The following is a 20,415-nucleotide window of genomic DNA, read 5'->3' as shown; positions in this document are numbered from 1 at the left end:
AGGCTTCAGGCTGATGTCAAAGTGCTGTAACATTCCCATCTCTTGGTCTCATATTAACATCTCAGCGAGTTTGGGGGTCTTTGGAGGACTGTGGCACTCCCAGATAATTGGGGACACTGAGTGGTTGCTCTTCAGGGTGGTCAGCCTGAGGCCTGCAGGGATGCTGAGGACTCTACACAAATCCCGCTCTGGGGCAGGCACATGCAGCTCCACCCACCAAGAGGTGAGTCTGCCCCCCACCTCCATCAGCCCCCACCCCCTGTAACCCCAGTGGGACTCAGAGGTCCAAACAATTCACTCGAAGAAGTGAGGTCATGGGACTTGGGAGTTTCTGGCTAGGACAAGTCTGACTTTCCCCGTAGGGCCATGGCGGGGAGGGACCCCAAGATGGCCGAGCAGCCACCGCTGCGTGGGGGCCAGCCCTGCCCAGCGGAGCCCATTCACCCCACAAAATTGAGAATAAGCTGAAGCTGCTCTTTGAAAACTCTATTTTTGCGTGTTTTATTATGGAGCTACCAGTCCTGGTCCTCACCTGGGTGGCCCCTTGTGCTGTGCTCCCGGAGGATCACTCACTCCCTGCCACCCCTTCCCCACCCTGAAGCTGGACCCAGCAGGTGGCAATAGTAAGAGTAACAGTAACAATCACACCCATCTCATCCGCTTTAAGATGCCCATTGTGTTCACATTTTAACATGAAAATGGGACGGATCTTACAATTTTATTATTTTTTAAAATATTTATTTATTTATGCGTACAAGAGCTGGGGTACAGGCCAGAGGTTGGGGGGGATGGTGGTGAGAGGATTCACCAGAGAGAGAGCGGGGAGCAGAACAGGCAGACTGACGAAGTACACTGCTGAGGGGAGCAGCGGGGAGACAGGCGAGGTCTGCTGCACCATGTGGGTGCTCCCTGTCCAGCCAGGGATGGAACTCGCGCTGCAGAGGCTGCGGACAACTCATGGTTCTGTGCTTAACCCCTTGCGCCACCAGGGAGGCCCTGAATCTTACAATTTTAGAGTCTACCTCAAAGAAGTGTGTGAAAACCACTCTGAATACTTTCTGAAAGTTGGAGAAAGTCAGTCTCAAGGCAGCTTGAAGTCAGGAAACACAGGTCATCACAACATCAGGAGCGGCAAATATCGCGGCAAATTAGTACCCCACGTGGCAGGAGGACAAAACAGCTTCACGAGGACTGCCCGGGACAGAAGTGCAGACCAAGCCCCGCGGAGACAGCGGCCGGGCTCAGGCGGCCCCTGTCCTCGGGCGGGGTCTCCCTCACAGCGGGCTCAGGGGGGGCAGGGTGCTCCCTCACCGGGGCGCAGCTCCCGGGTGGGGGCCCCCCAGAGGGCGGGCGGCCAGGCGGTGCTGCTCAGGGCGGGGGGCGGCAGGGGCGAGGGGCCTGGGGCGCAGGGGGGCGCAGGGGCAGACCCCGCGGAAGGCCTGGCGGAAGTGCGAGCCCAGGAAGGCGTAGAGCAGCGGGTTCAGCGCCGAGTTGCTGTAGGACATGCAGTGGGCCCAGGTCTTCAGCGCGTAGGCCGCGTAGCTGCGTGGGTGCCAGGCGCCCGCCGGGCCCAGCGCCTGCAGCACCAGAAACACCTGGATGGGGCCCCAGCAGGCGGCGAAGAGCAGCACCACGGCGGCCACCAGCCGGGAGACCTTGGCCCGCACAGCGCCCGCTCGCTCTGCCAGCAGCTGCCCCTGGGATGGGGGTGGTAGGAGGGGAAGCTGTGGACCGTCTGGGGCGAGCACCCTCGGAGTTCGGCCCCTTGAGCCCTTCAGATGCCTCCACTGTGCCACCCCCCTCTGAGGCCTCCAAGTGCGCTACCCCCACCCCTAACCCGGGGCTGATTGCTCCCCCCCCAGCCAAGCACCTGCAGGGCACAGTCGGCAGGCGCTGCGGGGCGCAGGGTGGCGCGGCCCAGGTGGCGCAGCATGGCTCCATAGCAGGCACAGGTAGCAACCAAGGGCAACAGGTAGAGCGCCAGCAGGTTGTAGAGCGCGAAGGCGCGCTCCAGGGCTCGGCTGGGGAAGGCCTCGCTGCAGTAGGTGGGTGGCCCCGGCGAGAGGCGGTGCAGGGCAAGAACCGGCGCCGACACTGCCGCGGAGCCTGCACCACAGGCCTGGCTGAAGGCCTTGTCCAGGGGACGAGAGGCACGGGAAGCCAGGCCTCTGGGCCCTCCAGGTGCCTCCCCGGGCACCATTCACTGAGCGCCCCTCAGTAGGGGGCTCAGACCCCAGGTCTGCATGCTCAGTACCCCTTCCCAGGTAATGCCGTTGCACCCACTTTCCAGGTGCCCCGCGAAGCCAGGAGAGAGGCAGTGGGTGTCCTGTACGCCCAGGACAGGAGGGCTTGTCCCCCCACCCCACTGAGGCCCCCACCTGGCACTCACCCGCCCAGATGCTGAGGCTCACGGACAGAGCCAGACGGGGTGTGCGTCGGTGCAGGGCGCGCAGAGGAAACACAGTCACGTACCAGCGGTCCACGCTCATGGCCGTGAGGGTGGCGCAGGTGGCCTGCACAGAAACCTGGGAGCGCCCCAGCCGGGGCATGTGTGGCCCCCGCCGAGTCTGGCCATGCCATGTCCAAGCCCAGCCCGAGGTCTCTCACCTCCCCCTGCCCCCATAAACCCAACTGCTGAGGCACAAACAGAACGTGTCCTGGGGGGCGGGGAAGGGGCAGGACAGCAGGAACACCAGACAGGAGCCCGGGGTAGTGGGAAATTAGGGGGTCATTGAGGGTCAGCTGAGACCCGGGTACAGAGCAGAACCATCCTGCGATTTCATAACCAAAGAGGCAAGAAACCACAGCGTCCAGATCTCCCTCCCAGTGTCTACCTGTCACCCCCAAGCCCCGTGTCCTTACCTGTATCCTCCCTCCACGCCCGTCGGGAGCAAGTTCCTCGGCTGAGTCCCCGCCCGGCCGGGGGAGCCAGTCAGAGCGCCCGGCTCCCGCCAACCCCAACCTGGTCCCCGCTCCAGCCGCCAGCCCCAGAGCCCGCCCAGACTCCAGCCCCGCCCGGCCCGGCTCCCGGGCGCTCTCCCGCGCGCGCTCCCGGCGCCGCGCACCTGTTGAATGTAGTTGACGAACTTGCACATGAAGTCGCCCAGCACCCAGGCCGGCAGCGGGTAGAGCAGGGCCGTGAAGGGAACGCAGCACAGCAGGAACGTCACGTCGGTGGCCGCCAGGTTGGCTGTGGGCGGCGTACACACGGGCGCTGGACGCGGGGTGCAGGGAACTCAGAGCCCCCAGTACCCTCGGCCCAGGCCCCAACCCTCGCCTTGGTCTGAACCAGCAGCAGGACGACTCGAGAGGGCATCCCCGCCCCCACATGTCCTGGGACAGCAGAGTTGGGACCCCTCTAGCCTCTCCTTTTTCATTTCAACACCCCCTCCCCCAGCGTGGGCGAAGTAGGCATTCAAGCAGCCCTGGGCCCTGTTCAAGAGTGCCTGCGCCGGCCGCGCCCCTCCGAGCCTGTTTCCTCGTCTGCACATTGGAGACGGTGGTGCTAGCCCAGCAGCCGCTGCGGAAGGAGCCCACGGAGCACTCCTGCTCCTGCTCCTGCTCCTGGGCAGGACATGCCGGCACCACGTCTGAACCCAGCACAGGGTAGAAGTTGCAAACTGCAGGCCCTTGGGCCAAGCAGCTGCGCCTCTCCCGGGCCCTCGTATTGCTGGGACGCCTCCGTGTAAGAACCACCCGGCACCTTTCTGGGGTGGCAGAACCCAGAGCCACACTCCACGTCTTTTCTTTCAACTGCCCTGGCACCCATGGAACCCTCAAACGCAAACCACCGCTTGCGACCCAGCGTACAGGGACGGCAGGGAAAGGACAAGGAGCCGCCGGAGACAGATCCCTATCCGGAAGGACCCTAACGCACCATTAGGGGACGCATTGCACACCCCGAATGTGGTGGCACCCCGCTGCGCCCGGCCGCTCACCGATGTAGAAGTTGGTCACCGTCCGCATCTGCTTGTGGCGGCAGATAACGAAGATGACAAGCGAGTTCCCGGCCAGGCCTAGGAGCATCAAGGCGGCGAAGAAGAGCGGCACCAGCCAAGCGTCCACCGACTGGGGCGCAGAGTCCTGCTCGCCAGAGGCGTTGGCCCCACAGCCTGGGCAACCCGAGGCATTGGCCTGCGCCCACCAGGATGCGTTGAACCTGGACGTGGCCACGAGGCGCATGGCTTTGCTCCCCACTTTCTCCTGGCCGCCCTCCAGGATTGCACCCCAGGATTGTTGCAAAGACCCAACTCCCGCCCACTGGCCAGGTATGAGCCTAGCCTACCAAGCACCCAAGGGTCTAGATGGGAGGCCACTGGGCCTGAAGAGTGGCTCCACTGGGCTAGATGGCTCCTCTGCTCCAGTCAGCAGCTGCTGTGTCTTTATACAAGGCGCCCCCCTCTTGTGCCCGCCTTCCCGCCTCACCAGCAGCAGCTCTTCACTCCCCCACCTGCTGCGTCCCTTCCATTAACTGGCGCCACAGTCTCTCCTCATCTCCTCCCCTACGTGGTCTCAAGAGAGCACTTGAGGGTACAGTCTGGGGAGGAGTTGGGGTAGAGCGAAGAGAGGTGGGTGGTATGGAGACTGGACGCATCCTAACCAGGGCACAGAGATTCTGTAGGGCAAACTGCCAGGACAAAGGCAGACACTAGGGAGTGTGACTTGTCAGAGGCAGTGATCTTGACTGCTCCACGCAGGTGGAGGGCGGCAGGGAAGCCTGGCCTCAGCGGAGGCCCGGAGTGTGGGCTAGGAGGATTTGTCCCTAAGATACTGGGGAGTCACGGAAGGTTTAAGGCAGGGAAAAGGAAGGTGCTGTTTGTGTAGAGAAGATTAAATCCGGGAGCAGGGAGGATAAATAAATAGGCTTAGCATCAAATGAAAGTGATAGCTCCAAAGACAAGTACTAGGCAGCTGGGGAGGGAGAGCGAGCTCCTGTTTATCCTGTTTATACTTTCAGAATTATTACTGGCAATGGCCTAAACAACGAGAAAAGAGGAAAAATCCTTTTGAGTGGTAAAGAGGAACAGGCTAGGGTAAGGTCCAAGCTACTGAGTGCCAGGGCCTAGGAGGGCACTCAGCTGGCATCTGGTCCTCCAGATACGGGGTCTGCAGAGCAAGGAGAAGCAGCCAGAGTGTGGGGCCAGATGGGTGTCAAGAAGGTACAGGGACAAATCCCTTAGAGAGAGGGCCAAGAATCTGGGTAAAGCTCAGGCTGAATTCTCTGGAATTTGCTCCTTCCTCTCCATGTAGTCAGTGCACACTGAGCAGTCAGTCTTCATGGATTTGGCCAGGAAACCAAACATTGCTATTCCCTAGAACCTTCTTCCAGCTACTCCCCCAGAGGAACTTTCTTTCCGGACTTGCATTGCTATTTCTTTTGCCTCTTTTTCTCATGTATCTACATGAACTCAGACAGTATATGCTCTTTTGGGCCCTCTAATAATTCCTTCTCCTTTTATTCCCCCCCCCTGCTCTTTATTTATGAAAGCAATTGAGTTATTTATCCTGTGCAATTTCTACCAGCCTGGATCTGGTGGGCGGTATCCATTTCTTTTTCTTGTAGACTGAGAGGGAATTTGTTTATTTTTTCCCCACCAACATCCTTTATATCCCCTTGTCCCTTTCCCTCCCTCCCCTTAGCCTCAGAGCCCTCGTCATGTTCATGAATGCCCACTGGTTTTTGTATTTTACTTTTTCAAATCATCTGCTGTGTAACTATCCAGTATTTGTTTTCATCTTTAAAAAAAAAAAATTATTTATGCATGCAAGAGCCAGGGTGCAGGCATGAGGTGTGGGGAGTGGGGGGATTCACCAGAGACAGAGTGGGGAGCAGAACAGGCAGACTGACTGAAATACACCGCTGAGGGGAGCAGCGGGGAGGCAGGAGAGGTCTGCTGTGCCCTGTGGGTCAGAGCCCTGGCTGGGGATGGAACTCGGGCTGCAGTGGCTGCCACAGCCCCACAGTGCTGAGACTCACCCTTGTGCCACTAGGGAGGCCCCAATTTTACTGTTTTTCCGTCAATTCCCTACTCATCCTTCTATCTTGAATGTTACCGTGCAGGCTAAACAATTCTAGGCTGAAATGTATTTTCTTGAAGTGCTCTAGATAACTCCTACCACTCCTGAAGAGTGGGTTTTAGATTCTAGAGCACATTTGATTCTCTGTTGCAAACTCCATGGCTCCCTATACCTTGGGGGTGAAAACCAAATCAGGCTCTCCCCTCTGTCTCTGTTCCTGCACCTCCCCACCCAGCGTAGGGGACGTGGCCCTGCTCTGGCCATGCAGATGCCCCAGGGCCTTTGCATCTACCTGGAACACCCTTCCCACTACTTGTAGCTTGCCGGTCCCCCCCCACCCCCCCAGAGGCCTCCTCTCTCCCACCCCCCTCAGTGGGGAATGGGTCCTGCTCACGGGGTCCCCAGCCAATACCAGGCCCAGGACACAGAGGGCATTTGTTAAAGGACCAAACCCCAAAAGGAAAAGAAGAGGGGGCTGTTTGCCCTATTTTTAGAGATGAGTAACCTGAGGTACCCGGAGGCTGCGCTTCCACGGAGGCGCGGAGGAGGCTGTGGGGGGACAGCCCTGGTGCTGCTGGGGGCTTCAGGGGTCACTTGTTTGTCCCCCGCCGCCCACAGGGACAGCCCCCTCTTCACCCCGGCGCGTCAGCTTCCCCTCTGGGTGCACCCGACCTGCAGCAGCTGAGTGGCGGCTCAGGGACGGTCGCCCCCACCCCACCGCCCCCCAACCCTGCCTCAGTTTCCCCGTCTGTCCTCAGGCCCGAGCCCTAGTGAGGCGGGCTGTGGCGGGCGCCCCCCTCCCCCCGGCCTCCCCCCACGTGGCCGCGCCCCCGCCCCCCCCGCGCCTCAGTCTCCCCACGGGCCGGGCGGGGGCCGGAGGGGGCGCGGGGGGCCGGCGGGGGCGCGGGGGGCCGGCGGGGGCCGGCGGGGGCGCGGGGGGCCGGCGGGGGCGCGGGGGGCCGGGCGGAGGCCGGCGGGGGCGCGGGGGACCGGGCGGGGGCCGGCGGGGGCGCGGGGGGCCGGCGGGGGCCGGCGGGGGCGCGGGGGGCCGGGCGGGGGCCGGCGGGGGCGCGGGGGACCGGGCGGGGGCCGACGGGGCGCGGGGGGCCGGGCGGGGGCCGGCGGGGGCGCGGGGGGCCGGCGGGGGCGCGGGGGGCCGGGCGGGGGCCGGCGTGGGCGCGGGGGGCCGGGCGGGGGCCGGCGGGGGCGCGGGGGACCGGGCGGGGGCGCGGGGGGCCGGCGGGGGCCGACGGGGGCGCGGGGGGCCGGCGGGGGCCGGCGGGGGCGCGGGGGGCCGGCGGGGGCGCGGGGGGCCGGGCGGGGGCCGGCGGGGGCGCGGGGGGCCGGCGGGGGCCGACGGGGGCGCGGGGGGCCGGCGGGGGCCGACGGGGGCGCCGGGGGGCCGGCGGGGGCGCGGGGGGCCGGCGGGGGGCCGGCGGGGGTGCCGGGGGCGCGGGGGGCCGGCGTCGGGCTGCAGGCTCCGCCCCGGCCCGCCCCCGGGGTCCCGTCACTTCCTGCCGGGCCGGGCGGCCTCGCTGGGTGGCGGCCGCGGCGGCGACGGCGCTGGCGGCGGCGGCCGAGCCATGGTCGCGCTGGAGAACCCCGAGGGCGGCGCGGAGGAGGCGGCGAGCCCCGCCGAGGGCGCCGCGGGCCGGCGGCGGACGCTGTGAGCGCGGGGGGGCGCGCCCCGGGCTCGGGGACCCCTCCCTCCCCTCCCTCGCGCGGGCGCCTCTCCGCGGCGGCCCCCGCCCCGCCCCCTTCCCGGCTCGCGCCCCGGACCCGGGCCGGGGTGAAGCGGGGCGGGGCGGGGGCCGCCGGGGCGGGGGGTCGCGCCGCTCGTGCTCGCGCGCCGGCCGCGGGGTCCGGGCTGCTGGCGCCCCCCGCCCCCGGCGCTGCCCCCGCCGGCCCCGACAGCTGGGGCTCCGCGCCGGCCCGAGCGCGGCTGGGGTGCCCGGGTCCTGACCCCCAGGTTCGGTCCCCAAGCTGGGCTCACCCCCAGCCGCCCCTGGGTACCCACGTGGGGTATCAGCGCCCCCAACCTCTACTGGGTGGACAGGCTTTGTTTGCCTTTGGGTAAATGCCCATATTAAAGGGGGGCTTAAAACCCGGGCCGTCAGGTGCCTGCGCGCCCCAAGATAAAGACCCCATATGGCAAGGCCCCGGTGTTTACGTGCAGGCTGGGCAGGGCACCCTGGCGCCCGGCCGTGGGGCGGCCCTGGCCGTGGGCTGCCTGCGGGGGTTCCAGTGCCGCCTCTGCAGACAGCCGGCACCTGGCAGCGCCCCCCACCTCCGGGCCCGAGTTGCCCCATCTCTAAAACGAGCCACAGCCGTGGCAGTGCCCTGGGCGCAGGAACCCTGCCCTGGCAGGTGGCCTGCCCGCCGAAGGACCATCCCCTAATGATGGTCTTACACATGGTGTTATTTTAAATTTTATTTTAAAAAGACTTCATCGTTTTGTTGTTTTCCTTGTTATTTTCCCCACCTGGCGAGAGGCCGTGGGGTCTCTGCATGTGTGGGTATTTATCCCAAAGAGCTGATGCCCCTTTCAAGGGGTTCTAACCACCCAGGTGGTCCTTCTGCCCTGCCCCCTCACCCCCCTGCAGGGGGTTGGCCTCTGCTGGGACCCCAGTCAGCCCCACCCGACTTGAGTCACTCTGAGCCTCCTGGATTTCCTCCTCCAGAGAGTAGGTTCCTCTCTTGCAGGTTCCTCTCTTGCCGGTTCAAGGGGGGAGGGGCCTGGACAGAGAAGGTGTGTTTTTTCCACCCGGGAGCAGGTGTTACGACGGCCCCATTCCAAAACCCTCAGTGGACAGGATTGGGGCAGGGCAAAAGGGCCTGCTCTCCCCAGTCCCAGCCTGACCTAGCAGTCACTCCCACCCCTGGAAGTGACACCCTTCACAGTGACAGCGGCTGCTGGGCAGATGTTTCCTGAGGCCTGCTGAGACGGGGAAGCCTCACTTGCCCTATCTGGGTCTTCAGTTTCCCCAACTACAAAGTGTTCTCTTTGGGTGTTGCAGAACCCTTGGGTGAGGGTGTAAACAGACTTCAGGTATTCATTCAACAAACAGTCATGGGACACTCCACTCTGGGCCAGGTGCTGGGACAGAGCAGAGATCAAAAGGACATCGTGTCCACAGGCAGGGAGGCAGGATAAACAAGTCGGAGGACCGACGGTTTCAGATAGAGCTAGTGAAGCAGGGCAGCGGGGCTTACTGGGGGTGTTGGAGGGGTGGGAGTGGGGCGCTTTCTCCTGGGAGCAGAAACCAGAATGAGTCGGAGTAAGGCTGCTTTAGGGGGTGGGCTCTGCATGTGCAAAGACCCTGAGGTGCGGGCCTCCCCTGGTGGCGCAGCAGTTGAGCGCTGGGTTGCAAGGCTGCCCACAGCCTCTGCAGCGCCAGTTCGATCCCCGGCCACCGGCAAGGGTCCCACCAAAAAAAAAAAAAAGACCCTGAGGTGGACTGGTTGCTGGTGAGTTTGTGGCACCATGAAGGTACCCCTGTGGCTGGAGCCAGGAGTGGGGTGAGGCAGGAGATGGGCTTGGGTGTGTGTGGTGAGGTATGTAGGTCTATTCTACATGAAGTCTATACCTCTGTCCCTGCTACCCCCTTAGCTTTCCTTTTTTTAAGATTAATAAATAAATATATTTATGCATATAAGAATTGAGGTATAGGCCAGAGGGGCGGGGGGTGAGAGGATTCACCAGAGACAGAGTGGGGAGGAGGTGGATCCATGGAAATAAACTGCTGAGGGGAGCAGCAGGGAGACAGGAAAGGTCTGCTGCGCCCTGTGGGTCAGCTCCCCTGCCGGGGATCAAACTTGTGCTGCAGTGACTGGTGATAGCTTCATAGTGCTGAGACTTAACCCCTTGCTCCACCAGGGAGGCCCCTACCCCTTTAGCGTTCATCAGTAGTCTGACTCGCTGGGAATTCACGAGCTGTTGCTTTGGCCCTGCCCCTTGTGGCCCTACCCTGTGTTTTGAGCAGGGGCCCAGGCCCTGCTGTCTGCCCTAGAGGCCACATTTCTTGTCACCTGTGGAATCTGGCTGAACTTAGCATGATTGGGTGGTGGGACTCATTTTGTGATGGTAGAGAAGCCACGAGTGGGGTTGAAGCCACGCGTGGGGTTCTCACAGTGCCTGTTTAGGTCTGGGAATGGATGGGGCCTCCAACACCTGGCCCAGGAGTAGCTGGGCCTCGCCCTGGGGGGTGCTGGGGAGCCACACGTGGTGGTGGAGCAGGAGAGGAACCAGTCTGATCTTAGCTGAGTGGACTGTGGTCTGGATCTCTGTGGGCCCAGTTGGAAGCAGAAACCCGAGTGGTTCTGCGGAGTGTTTGTGTTCAGATCCAAGGCTGTGGTGGAGCCTGGTGCCCTTGGGGCCTGCTTTCTCTCTGGAGCCCTACCCTACCCTGATGGCTCCCAACATCTCCCCCTCCCGGATGTGGCCTCTTATCGGGCACTGCCAGGCCACCAGCTTGGACTCTGTCCAGCTGCTGGGGTGGAGAGAGAGGTCTTGGGGCCCTGGGGAGGCCCTGAGTGAATCTGGGGCTTGGATTGGGAGTTGTCAGGGCAGCCTCGAGTCCTTGTCTCTGTGCTGCCTGTATTTGCCATGTGCTGTGTCAGCTGCCCTCTTCACAGCTATGGAGTTTGGGATAGTGACTCTGTGCCTTGATTTGCTAATCTGTGTAATGGGCGTCAAAATGTTAGTACTTGCCTCCTGGGGTGATGGTGTAGAGATCACTCAACCCAGGGATGTTGTGATCAGCCCTGTCGCCAAGGCCGTGAGCTCCCAGTCACAGGAGGAAACTAAGCTGGTGGCATATGGGTTGACGGAGGAGGGTATCTGTCCTGGCCCTTCTTGGCTCAATGTGCCCTCCCAGACATACAGGCAGCTGCAGGGGCCGTTCTTACCCCCGCTTTGCTGAAAGTGAACTGAGGTTCTGGGTCAGACAGTGAAGCATGGTGGCTGAGAGCCCAGGATCTCCATGCCTCCTCTTTGTTTTTATTTATGCATACAAAAACTGGGGTGCAGGTCAGAGGTGCGGGTGTGAGAGGAGTCACCAGAGACAGAGTGGGGAGCAGAATAGGTGGATCCATGAAAATAAACTCTGAGGGGAGCAGCGGGGAGACAGGAGAGGTCTGCTACGCCTGTGGGTCAGCTCCCTGGCCAGGGATCGAACTCAGGCTGCAGTGGCTGGCGATAGCTTGATAGTGCTGACACTTTAACCCCTGTGCCACCAGGGAGGCCCCTCCATGCCTCTTCTTGATGGGTACCCTGTATATCCCTGACTTACCTGTCTTGCACCTTCCCCTGCCCTGCTCCCACCCATGGTACTGGGTCTCACCAGCCTCTTTACTATTTGATCCAGATAGAATGGCCACTGCATACAGTGCACAAACCTGAGGCGGAAAGCTTTTTACACATACACAGACATTCACCACAATCTAACCCCTTCCAGGCATCTTGTCTCTACCCAACGAGAATTTCCTAGAGCCTTTGCCTTTGGTGGTTTGGAGAGTGTGGCTTGGGAACTTTGGACCCTGGGAAAGCCTGGGTGCAATTTTTTGATAACTGATCGGGCAGTTATTTTCGTGATCACCTACTACATGCCGGGTGTGGCGAGTGTCGAGGGTTAGAGCGGGCACCAGATCCTGCCCCTGTGTAGGTTACAGTCTAATGGGAGAGGTGATCAGTCATCAGTGCAGAAAAACAAAGCAATGGGATATTTTTTATTTGTTTGTTTTTTGCCCCCACAGCTGAGCCTGAAAGCGGTGGGATGTGAGAGGGATTCAGGGTCTCACTGTCGAGGCTTGAATAGAAAGAAACTCAAAGGAATGAGCACGGGAGCCGGCCGGAGCCTGGCAGAGTGTGCAGCGGGCGTGGGGCACAGTGTGCCAAGGCCAGGAGATGGGACTGTGCCTGTGTAGGGGCGGGGAGGGGGTCCTGGCACCCCCCCAACCCTCTGAGGGTCAGAATCCACCATTGGCCCACAGTGTGAGGATTTGGAGCCTGGGGAGGACCCTCCTCTTGGCCTGTGGTCTGGGATCATCAGGCACTGACCAGGAAACCCTGCAGCTTCTTGCCAGAAGTTTCCATGTAGACCCTCCCTCCTGCTCCCTCCCTCGGCCTCCTCTAGTCCCCAGTGGGAGACCTTGCCGCCAGCTAATCCTTGTCCACAATTAGTGCCATTTGCTGGGAGGAGAGCAGATTAGCTCCTGGGGGTCCACTCTAGCTCCCCAGCCCTCCCTAGTCCAGGCCCCTGGGCACATTGTTGGGTGGGGGGACCTGGCCTTAAGCTGCTACAGGGGGTGGGAGGGTAAGCAGGGTAGGGAGGTGAGGCAGGGGTGCTTGGTCAAGTTTAGTCTCTTGAGAAGCCCCTAGAGGATACCCGATGTTCAAGTCCTGAGACTGGGCCTCTTAGCTTGCAGCTGAAATCTGAAAGTCTTTGGGGGGCTGGGGAGCAACTATTCTCCCGTGTGAATTCAGGCAAGTGTCTTAGTTTCTCTGATCCTCTGTCTAGCAGTTCATCTTCACAATTCATGCCTCCTAGTTGAAGTGACAATTTTGAAACAAAATGAAATTTTAAGGAACCTCCCTGGTGGCGCAAGTGGATTAAGAGGCAGCCCTAAGATCCCCGGCCCGTCAGAGAGCCACCCACCGGATGCAGCAGGCCTCTCCTGTCTCGCCCGCTGCTCTCCTCAGCAGTGTATTTTGATCGATCTGCCTGTTCTGCTCCCCACTCTGTCTCTGGTGAATCCTCTCACCCCCGCACCTATGGCTTATACCCCTGTTCTTAAAATAATAAAAAGACGTAGCGTTATGAAGCTATCTGTAGCCACTGCAGCACAAGTTCTGTTCCCAGCCAGGGAACTGCCCACCTGGCGCAGCAGACCTCTCCTGTCTCATCCACTGCTCCCCTCAGCAGTGTATTTCAGTAGATCTGCCTGTTCTGCTCCCCACTTTGTCTCTGATGAATCATCTCTCTCTCTCACACACACACACACACACACACACCCGCACCTCTGGCCTGTACCCCAGTTCTTGTATGCATAAATAAATCTTTAAAAAAATGAAATTTTAAGGTCCAGCCCTACATGTGGTGGGGGTGAGCTCCGCGAGGCTGAGGAAGGGCAAATGGGAGACAGCGATGGTAGGGTGGCTATGGCAGGGCTCTTCCTGGGGGCCCCGGCCTGTCCTGGCTCTGAGGACACTTCCCCACTCCCACCCCACCCACAGGCCCCTTCCAGGCTGCCTGCCTGCTCTGGCCAGCTCCCAGGTGAAGAGGCTGTCAGCCTCCAAGCGGAAGCAGCACTTCATCAACCAGGCCGTGAGGAACTCGGATCTTGTGCCCAAGGCCAAGGGGCGGAAGAGCCTCCAGCGCCTGGAGAACAGTGAGCAGGGGTTGGGACGCCTCCTGGGGGCCCTTGGGCCTCAAGAAGATTGGTGTGCATGTTGGCATTACCTGTTGCCTTGGCCAGGAACCTGGTCCTAAGCTGGGTAGAGGAGCCTGGGCATCTCGGGTGGGGTTTTATTTTATTTATTTTTGTGTGGGACCCTCGCCAGTGGCCAGGGAACGAACCGGTGCTACAGAGGCTGTGGGCAGCCTTGCAGCCCAGCACTCAACCGCTGCGCCACCAGGGGAGGCCCTCGGGTGGGGTTTTAACTGGTGTGTAGGAGTTCATCAAGCCCGGGATAGGTTGTAGTTCTTGAGGCTGTGCCTTCTGGGAAAGGTAACTGGAGCTTAGTGGTGGGGAGCACTGATGTGAGCCAGAGAGTAAGAGCCCTAAACAGAGGCTGCAGGCAGCAACAGGTGAAAGGGAGAGGAAAGATGGTCCTGGGGTCCCCAGGGATCCTGGGGCTCCAGAATGCTGCCCCTTTGGCTAGACATAATCTGTTTCCATGTAGCCCAGTACCTCCTGACCCTGCTGGAGACAGACGGGGGCACACCTGGTCCAGATGAGGGCGACCTGGCGCCCCCAGCGGCACCCGGCATCTTCGCAGAGGCCTGCAACAATGAGACCTACGTGGAGGTGGGCCCCATATCCCTCACTTGCCCCCACACCAGGCACTGCCCATGCCGGTCCTTCCACCCAGAACACGTGTCCCCTCTGTCCTCGGTGCACACCCCCTCAGCCACCTTCAGGCTCCCCTCACTGGCTCATAGTCTTCCAGCACCTGGATGCATCCGCTCCTCACGCTTGAAATTAATGACTCATGGGGGGGTATTTGACATACTGATGCCCTGTGCCGCCCCGGCAGATTACAGGTGCTCCATGAAGGCTCTGCCAGTCCAGTGGGCAAAGGTGTCCACAAGGGGTGTGTCCATGTACTTGTGGCCCTCCTTCCACATTGGCTGGGGGGAACGTTAAATGGGGGGCCCCCGGGGTGTGTAGTCACTCGTTTCCCACCCCCCCCCTTGTCTGCCTCTCTTTCAGGTCTGGAACGACTTTATGAACCGCTCTGGGGAGGAGCAGGAGCGGGTGCTCCGCTATCTGGAGGATGAGGGCAGGAGCAAGGCGAGGAGGAGGGGTCCTGGCCGCGGGGAGGACCGGCGAAGAGGTGCGGGCCTCAGCGGGAGTGGGAGGACCAGAGGGATGGTGGGCCCTGGCCTGGCTCTGCCAGAGTGAGCTTAGGGAGGAGCCTGGAGCAGGGCGGGGCGGGGCCAGGCGCGGGCGGGGCGGGGCCTACGTGTGGGTGTGGCTGGGGACGGGAGGAATCTGGAGGGCGAGGGGAGGTATAGGGGAGGTATAGGGGTGGAGGCCAAGGATAGGGGAGGAGTGTGTGTGTGTGTTTGTGTGTCTGGGGGCGGGGCCAGGGCCCCTGGCGGAGAGTCGGGGTGTGGGGGGCGGAGCCCGGTGTGGAGCAGGAGCGGTAGGGAGAGCTGGTCTGTGGCTCTTGCAGAGGACCCGGCCTACACGCCCCGCGAGTGCTTCCAGCGCATCAGCCGGCGGCTGCGGGCCATCCTGAAGCGCAGCCGCATCCCCATGGTGAGTGCCGGCCGACTCCGGCTAACCCCCACCTGCCTAGTCTCTTTGCACGACCTGTTTTTGCGTCTCCGCAAGGGAAGGAAGGACGGGAGGCTGGTTTCCTGCAGGGTCGTCTCCAGGAGGCAGGGTGGGATGCAGACTAATGTGGTGGGAGAGCAGGACCCTGGGTCTGGCAGAGGCTGTTCTTGAGGATGGAGGGGCAGGGGCAGTGAAGGTGGGCACTGCAGCATGTATAGGGGTTTTCCAGGTGCAGGTGTTCAAAGGTACAGAGGGGCCTAAGTGATATCCTTGGAAGTAGTTAAGTCGCCTCCTGTAGCAGGTCACAGACCATAGTCGAATCCAAATCTTTGGGCTCTGGAGGCTGCCCCTGGCATGGGAGGCATGGACAACCTGGCCACGGTCCCACCGTTGTTCTGACCCTTGGTCCATCTCCCCTGCAGGAAATTCTGGAGACCTGGGAGGAGCGACTGCTGAGATTCTTCTCCGTGTCCCCCCAGTCTGTGTACACAGCCATGCTGGACAACAGGTACTGGGTGGAGTGGGCTCAGCTAGCTCCCCCACCCCCAGTGGCCAGCTCTGGTCGTGGCCACTCACTGCCGGTTCTCCACAGCTTCGAGAGGCTCCTGCTTCATGCTGTGTGCCAGTACATGGACCTCATCTCGGCCAGTAAGTGTCTGGAGGCACCCCGCACCTGAGTTGGGTGCTTCAGCCCTGGAAAACTGAATCTGGGGTTTAATACTTTGATTACTCAGTGGGAGGCTTCTGGGGAGGAGGGGCAGCCTGAGCAAAGGGGGCAGCATCAATTCTTGAGAAGCTCCCCCTGTCCCTGACACATGCTGTATGGTGCTGTGGACACAGACACCCCTCACTCTGCATCTGGTCAAGGGAGAGAAGGGCTCGTGTGGGGTCATGAAGCCAGGTCTCTACAAACCCTGAGTTGAAATCAGGGGACTGCCGGGTTCTCATTTAGCAGTAGCCTCCCCCCCAACTTATACCACACATGGTTTCTGGCAAGGCCTTATCTCCTGGGGCCTGTGCTCCCCTCTTACAGTGGGGGATGGTTTTGGGGACCTCCAGGGAGGGTCCTCACAGGTCCTGGTTGACCCCAGGAGCCCCATGGCGTCCATGCTCCCCAGGCCTGTCTCTCTGCTTCCTGCCTGGAGATGAGATGGCCAGCCACCCTGGGTGATTCCTGGGGGGATGGAGATACAGTCCCCATGTTTGCTTTGTTCGCACAGACTCAGCATCGAGGGCCTTGCTGGGGGTGGCAGAGGGAGGATCAGGGGCAAAGACTCAGAGGGAACTGAGCTCAGGTTGGGCACGGCATGCTCGTGTTTTGGAGTGAGGGAAGGTGAAGGAGGGGGAGGCTGGCTGGGGCTGGACCACCTGGGCCTTGTTGCCTCAGAGTTACCCCTGAGGCCTGGGATGGAAGTGGGGAAACCAGGGAGGGGGTGGGATGCTCATTCAAGCCCTGTGAGATGTCCACTTGGCCATGGCCTATGTGTCAGTGTGGCCGTGTAAACTTGGGGTAAGAAGCAGCAGAAGTTGAAACTAGCTGCAGGTGGGGATACTCATGGAGGGTTAGCTGTTCTGTGAGCCACATCCTGGGGCTTGGGGGGTTATAGTGGGCCAGACCCCAACTGGTAGCTTATAGTACCTCTGGCAGGGAAGGGCTAAGGGCTCTGCCCTCCTGGTATCCTGCTGCAGAGCCTCTGTGCCACCATCCTCATCCTTTCCTCCTCCTCCCTCCCCTCTCCCAGGTGCTGACCTGGAGGGCAAGCGACAGATGAAGGTCAGCAATCGGCACCTGGACTTCCTGCCTCCGGGCCTGCTGCTGTCAGCGTACCTGGAACAACGCAGCTGATGACAGTCCCCGGTCCCCCGCCCACCACCTCACCCGGCGCCAGGACATTGCGATCCTCCGCTAAAATATTTTTATTATTTTATTATTTTTAGAATTTGTCCTTAGAAACCTGCTCTTCCCCTTGGGGTGGCTCTCTCTCTCACCCTGGCCACCTCCCTGCCCAGCTGTCTCAGATAAACATTGGCAGCTGGGGCTGCCCTGGACGATCCTGGCCCTATAGATGCCCACCCTGGGACTTGTATTTGGGTGGGGAGACCTGGTCTGGTCACTTCATGTTTCTTCATTCAGCTTTTTCTGCCAGTCTGAAGCTTAACTGAGGAGAGAGAGGCTAGGTTTTTATCACTTTTAATGAATTTGGTGTGATTTGTTGTAGATTTTTAAATTTTCCTTTTGGGAAGAAAAACCAAAAACTGCAGTCCCTACTTGACCCCTTCCAGTTTTTGGCTTGGAGGGGGGATGCTCTGGGACGCTGCCCCTCACCCCAGAAGCATTGTGTCGTGTGTGTGTGTGTGTGTGCATGTGTGCATGCATGTGGCAGCAATCCAGGACAGAACCTGTGTCTTAAAGGCTGGTTTTTACAAATTCTGTGGGATGTGTGCCCTCCTCCCCTGGTGCCTGTTGGTGATTCTGGGGGCCCTGCCTGCTCTACATGCCCCTCCCCCGCCTTTCTCCCTTTGTTTCCCTGGGGGTCCAGGACTTCCTGCCAGAAGCCTCTGCCCTTGGACTGCCCCTTCCTTTCCCTTTGGCCCCCAGCCTGGCTCTGGACCATTAATTTGTGTCCTGGTGGTCACCCTGGCCTGGTCCACAAGAGCAGGATGGGGTCACCCCCAGCCCCGTGTGTGTGCGTGGCTTGTTGTGCGCTGGAAAAAAGTAGAGAGTTCAATAAATTTCTGGTGCTCTGGTCTCAGGCTGTGAGGTTTTCATTTGGGGCAGGGCTGGAGTATGCTTGAGTCTAGGTCACGAAGTCTCCAGGCCTTGGAGAGGAGGCTTCAAACTAAGTGACACCCCCTGGGGGAGCACAAGTATGTGCGCACAGTGCTGCCTGGCTCAACTCCTCACTCCACCACTGCTCAAAAAGTGCCTTCCAAGAAGTCACTTTCTGTGGTAATGTGCCCCACGCCGTGTGACTTAAAAGGATAGGGATTTATTGTCTCCAGATCTGGGGCCACATGTCCAAACTTAAGGTACAGCAGGGATGTGCTCCCTCTGCGGCTCCAGGGGAGGGGCCTTCCTCCCCTTCCAGCTTTGGGGGAGGGGGGGCATTCAGCACAAGCTGGCTATGACCCTCCCTTGGCAGCTGAACCCCAGTGCAGAGCATCTGTCTGATATTTGGGTCATTGTTTTTATTTTTTCATTTTTTAAAAATATTTATGCATACAAGAGCTGGGGTACAGGCCAGAGGTGTGGGGGGTGAGAGGATTCACCAGAGACAGAGTGGGGAGAACAATCAGATCTACTGGAAATACATTGCTGAGGGGAGCAGCAGGCGATCTGGGAGAGGTCTGCCACGCCATGTGGGTTGCTTCCTGGCCAGGAATCGAACTCGTGCTGCAGAGGTTGCAGAGTGCGTCATAGGCTGCATCTTAACCCTTTGTGCCACCAGGGTTGTTTTTAAATGAACCTAATTTTAGGGCAGTTTTAGATTTACAGAATTCAAATATTCTGTAGACAATGCTGAGTTCCCATGAACCACTATCCCTTGTCCAGTGTCCCCTAATTAACACTTTACCTTAGTGTAAAGCATTTGTCACTAGTAACAAACCAACACTGATACATTATTATTAACCAAAGCCCACATTTATTCATTCCCCTCACACACCTGCTCTCCTGTCCCTGGCAGGCAGGACTCCATGAGACACTGAGGCCCTTGGGGTTGAGGCGGTCTCCCCTGCCCCTTGCTCTGACACCCAGGCAATTGTGAGGGGCCCTGGCCGGGTGTCCTGCGGGACCACCCTGGTCTGGGTTTCCTGGTGTTTTTCTCACCGTCAGACTAGGTGGTGGGTTTAGGGGAAGACCTCGGAGGGGACGTGTCGTCTGCATCCTGACATGCCAGGACCCCCGGCTGTCTCTGATGTTGCCCCTGATCCCCTGGTCACTTGTGGCCAGGCTTCTGCTCTGCATCTCCTCCCCCTCCACACTGTCCTCCTGGGAAGGGGTCCTGGGGCAGCTCACACATAGTGGGGGCTGGCGCCTCCCTGAGGGCAGAGCAACACTGGGAATTCTGCAGGGGCCTCTTGTATCTATCCTATCATTTGTATCAGTATGGACCCATGGGTATTTACTTTTCTATTTTGGGTAATCTAATACTTCTCTTTGTGCTCAAATTGTTCCAGATTTAGCCAGTTGTTGCTCCATCTGGTCTTGTATATTCTCACTCTGTTCTAGAACCAAGAAGCTCCTTCTTTTTATTGGTGGTTCCTTAATAGAAACCAAGATCTGGAAGCTGGTGTGCTGTACTCCTTGTTAATGTGTTCAAAGGTTTTAAAATTAGATGCCATGGGGGCGGGGGCAAGGGGGGAGGTAAATGCTAAAAAAAACACGAAAATCCTACCGGCTAGCATGGAGGTTACCTAAGTAACCAGCAGGAGGGCTCCTCCACCTGGGAAAGGGAACAAATCCCTGGCTGCAGGGGTCAGGCCTGGGCCTCACTTGCTGTCAGTGTGCAGGTCTCTGTGCCCCTCTCTCCCAGTCTGTTTCCTAGGCTGCGTGGCCCCAGGCCTTGGTGTCTCCCCCTTTGCGCCCTACACTGCGATCCAGGAGGGTTCCCTGGGAAGGAACTTGCAAACTGGAACAGGAACCAGCTTTTGGAAGAAGAATTGGGGATGGGGTCTGAATCCAGAGGGGCCCTCAAGGGGACAAGCCCTTCAGTCATCGGAGCCTGTTTTCCCACCTGCAGATGTTAGAAAAGCAAAAGGTGGGACGCATCACAACCTCGCGCGCGGTCCTCACTCAGTGGCCACACTGATCTCCGCGCGTTGGGACTGGATACATGTGCAGCCGAAGCAGCAACATCCTAGGGCTGAGTCAAGCGCTACTTGGTGTGCTCAGAGTAAATTTCTTTACAAAGTGTAGGGTAAATAATTGTCAGGCTTTTCTCCCCTCGCCATTGGGATTGATGATGGATGCCTGCGGTCCTGAATGCATGGCGGGCCCCTGGAGTGGGGTGTGGGCACACAGAGGTGGGATTCACCTGGGCTGAGAAAGGTGCTTATAAGGGTGGCGTCGTGGAGAACCCGCAGACAACCAGAAGGGAACAAGCGAGAGACCAGAAGAGAACCAGCAGAGAACAGAGGCCATGAGAGAACGCCAGGGAGCCCAGAAAGAGTAAAGATTCACCAGGGGCTAGGAGGCCTGCGAGCCTCCTGGCCCCCCGGGACCCCTGCCTGCCAGGTACCTGGTAAAAGAACAGTAAAATCCTGAAAACGCCACCAAGGGCTCCAGGACTCCTTCACCCGTCTGCTCAGTCACAGAAAACCTGCCCTGTGCCCTTCCTGGCACTACACAAAGGATTTGCAGTTCGCCTTTTAAAACATATATGTTGGGCCTCC

The 20,415-nt window shown here is 60.0% G+C and overlaps 2 protein-coding genes across 2 annotated transcripts; one reads left to right on the top strand and one right to left on the bottom strand.

Annotated features, from left to right (window-relative positions):
* Positions 1–1,307: 1,307 nt before the first annotated feature.
* KISS1R (KISS1 receptor) lies at positions 1,308–4,182 on the bottom strand (the record flags this gene model as incomplete). Its single annotated transcript, XM_084248611.1, has 5 exons — positions 1,308–1,697; positions 1,871–2,106; positions 2,390–2,525; positions 3,066–3,190; positions 3,939–4,182. 5 exons carry the CDS (start codon positions 4,180–4,182, stop codon positions 1,308–1,310), a joined length of 1,131 nt encoding a protein of 376 aa, XP_084104737.1.
* A 3,419-nt stretch (positions 4,183–7,601) lies between these two features.
* On the top strand, positions 7,602–16,867 carry R3HDM4 (R3H domain containing 4; the record flags this gene model as incomplete). Its single annotated transcript, XM_084249035.1, has 8 exons — positions 7,602–7,684; positions 13,253–13,407; positions 13,922–14,046; positions 14,452–14,575; positions 14,918–15,003; positions 15,444–15,529; positions 15,614–15,669; positions 16,764–16,867. 8 exons carry the CDS (start codon positions 7,602–7,604, stop codon positions 16,865–16,867), a joined length of 819 nt encoding a protein of 272 aa, XP_084105161.1.
* Positions 16,868–20,415: the final 3,548 nt, after the last annotated feature.

Source organism: Talpa europaea (assembly GCF_964194135.1).
Source record: "Talpa europaea genome assembly, chromosome: 12".
Lineage (NCBI taxonomy): Eukaryota > Metazoa > Chordata > Mammalia > Eulipotyphla > Talpidae > Talpa > Talpa europaea.
Note: the sequence above shows the minus strand (reverse complement) of the source record. Positions and strands in the feature narration are given on the sequence as shown.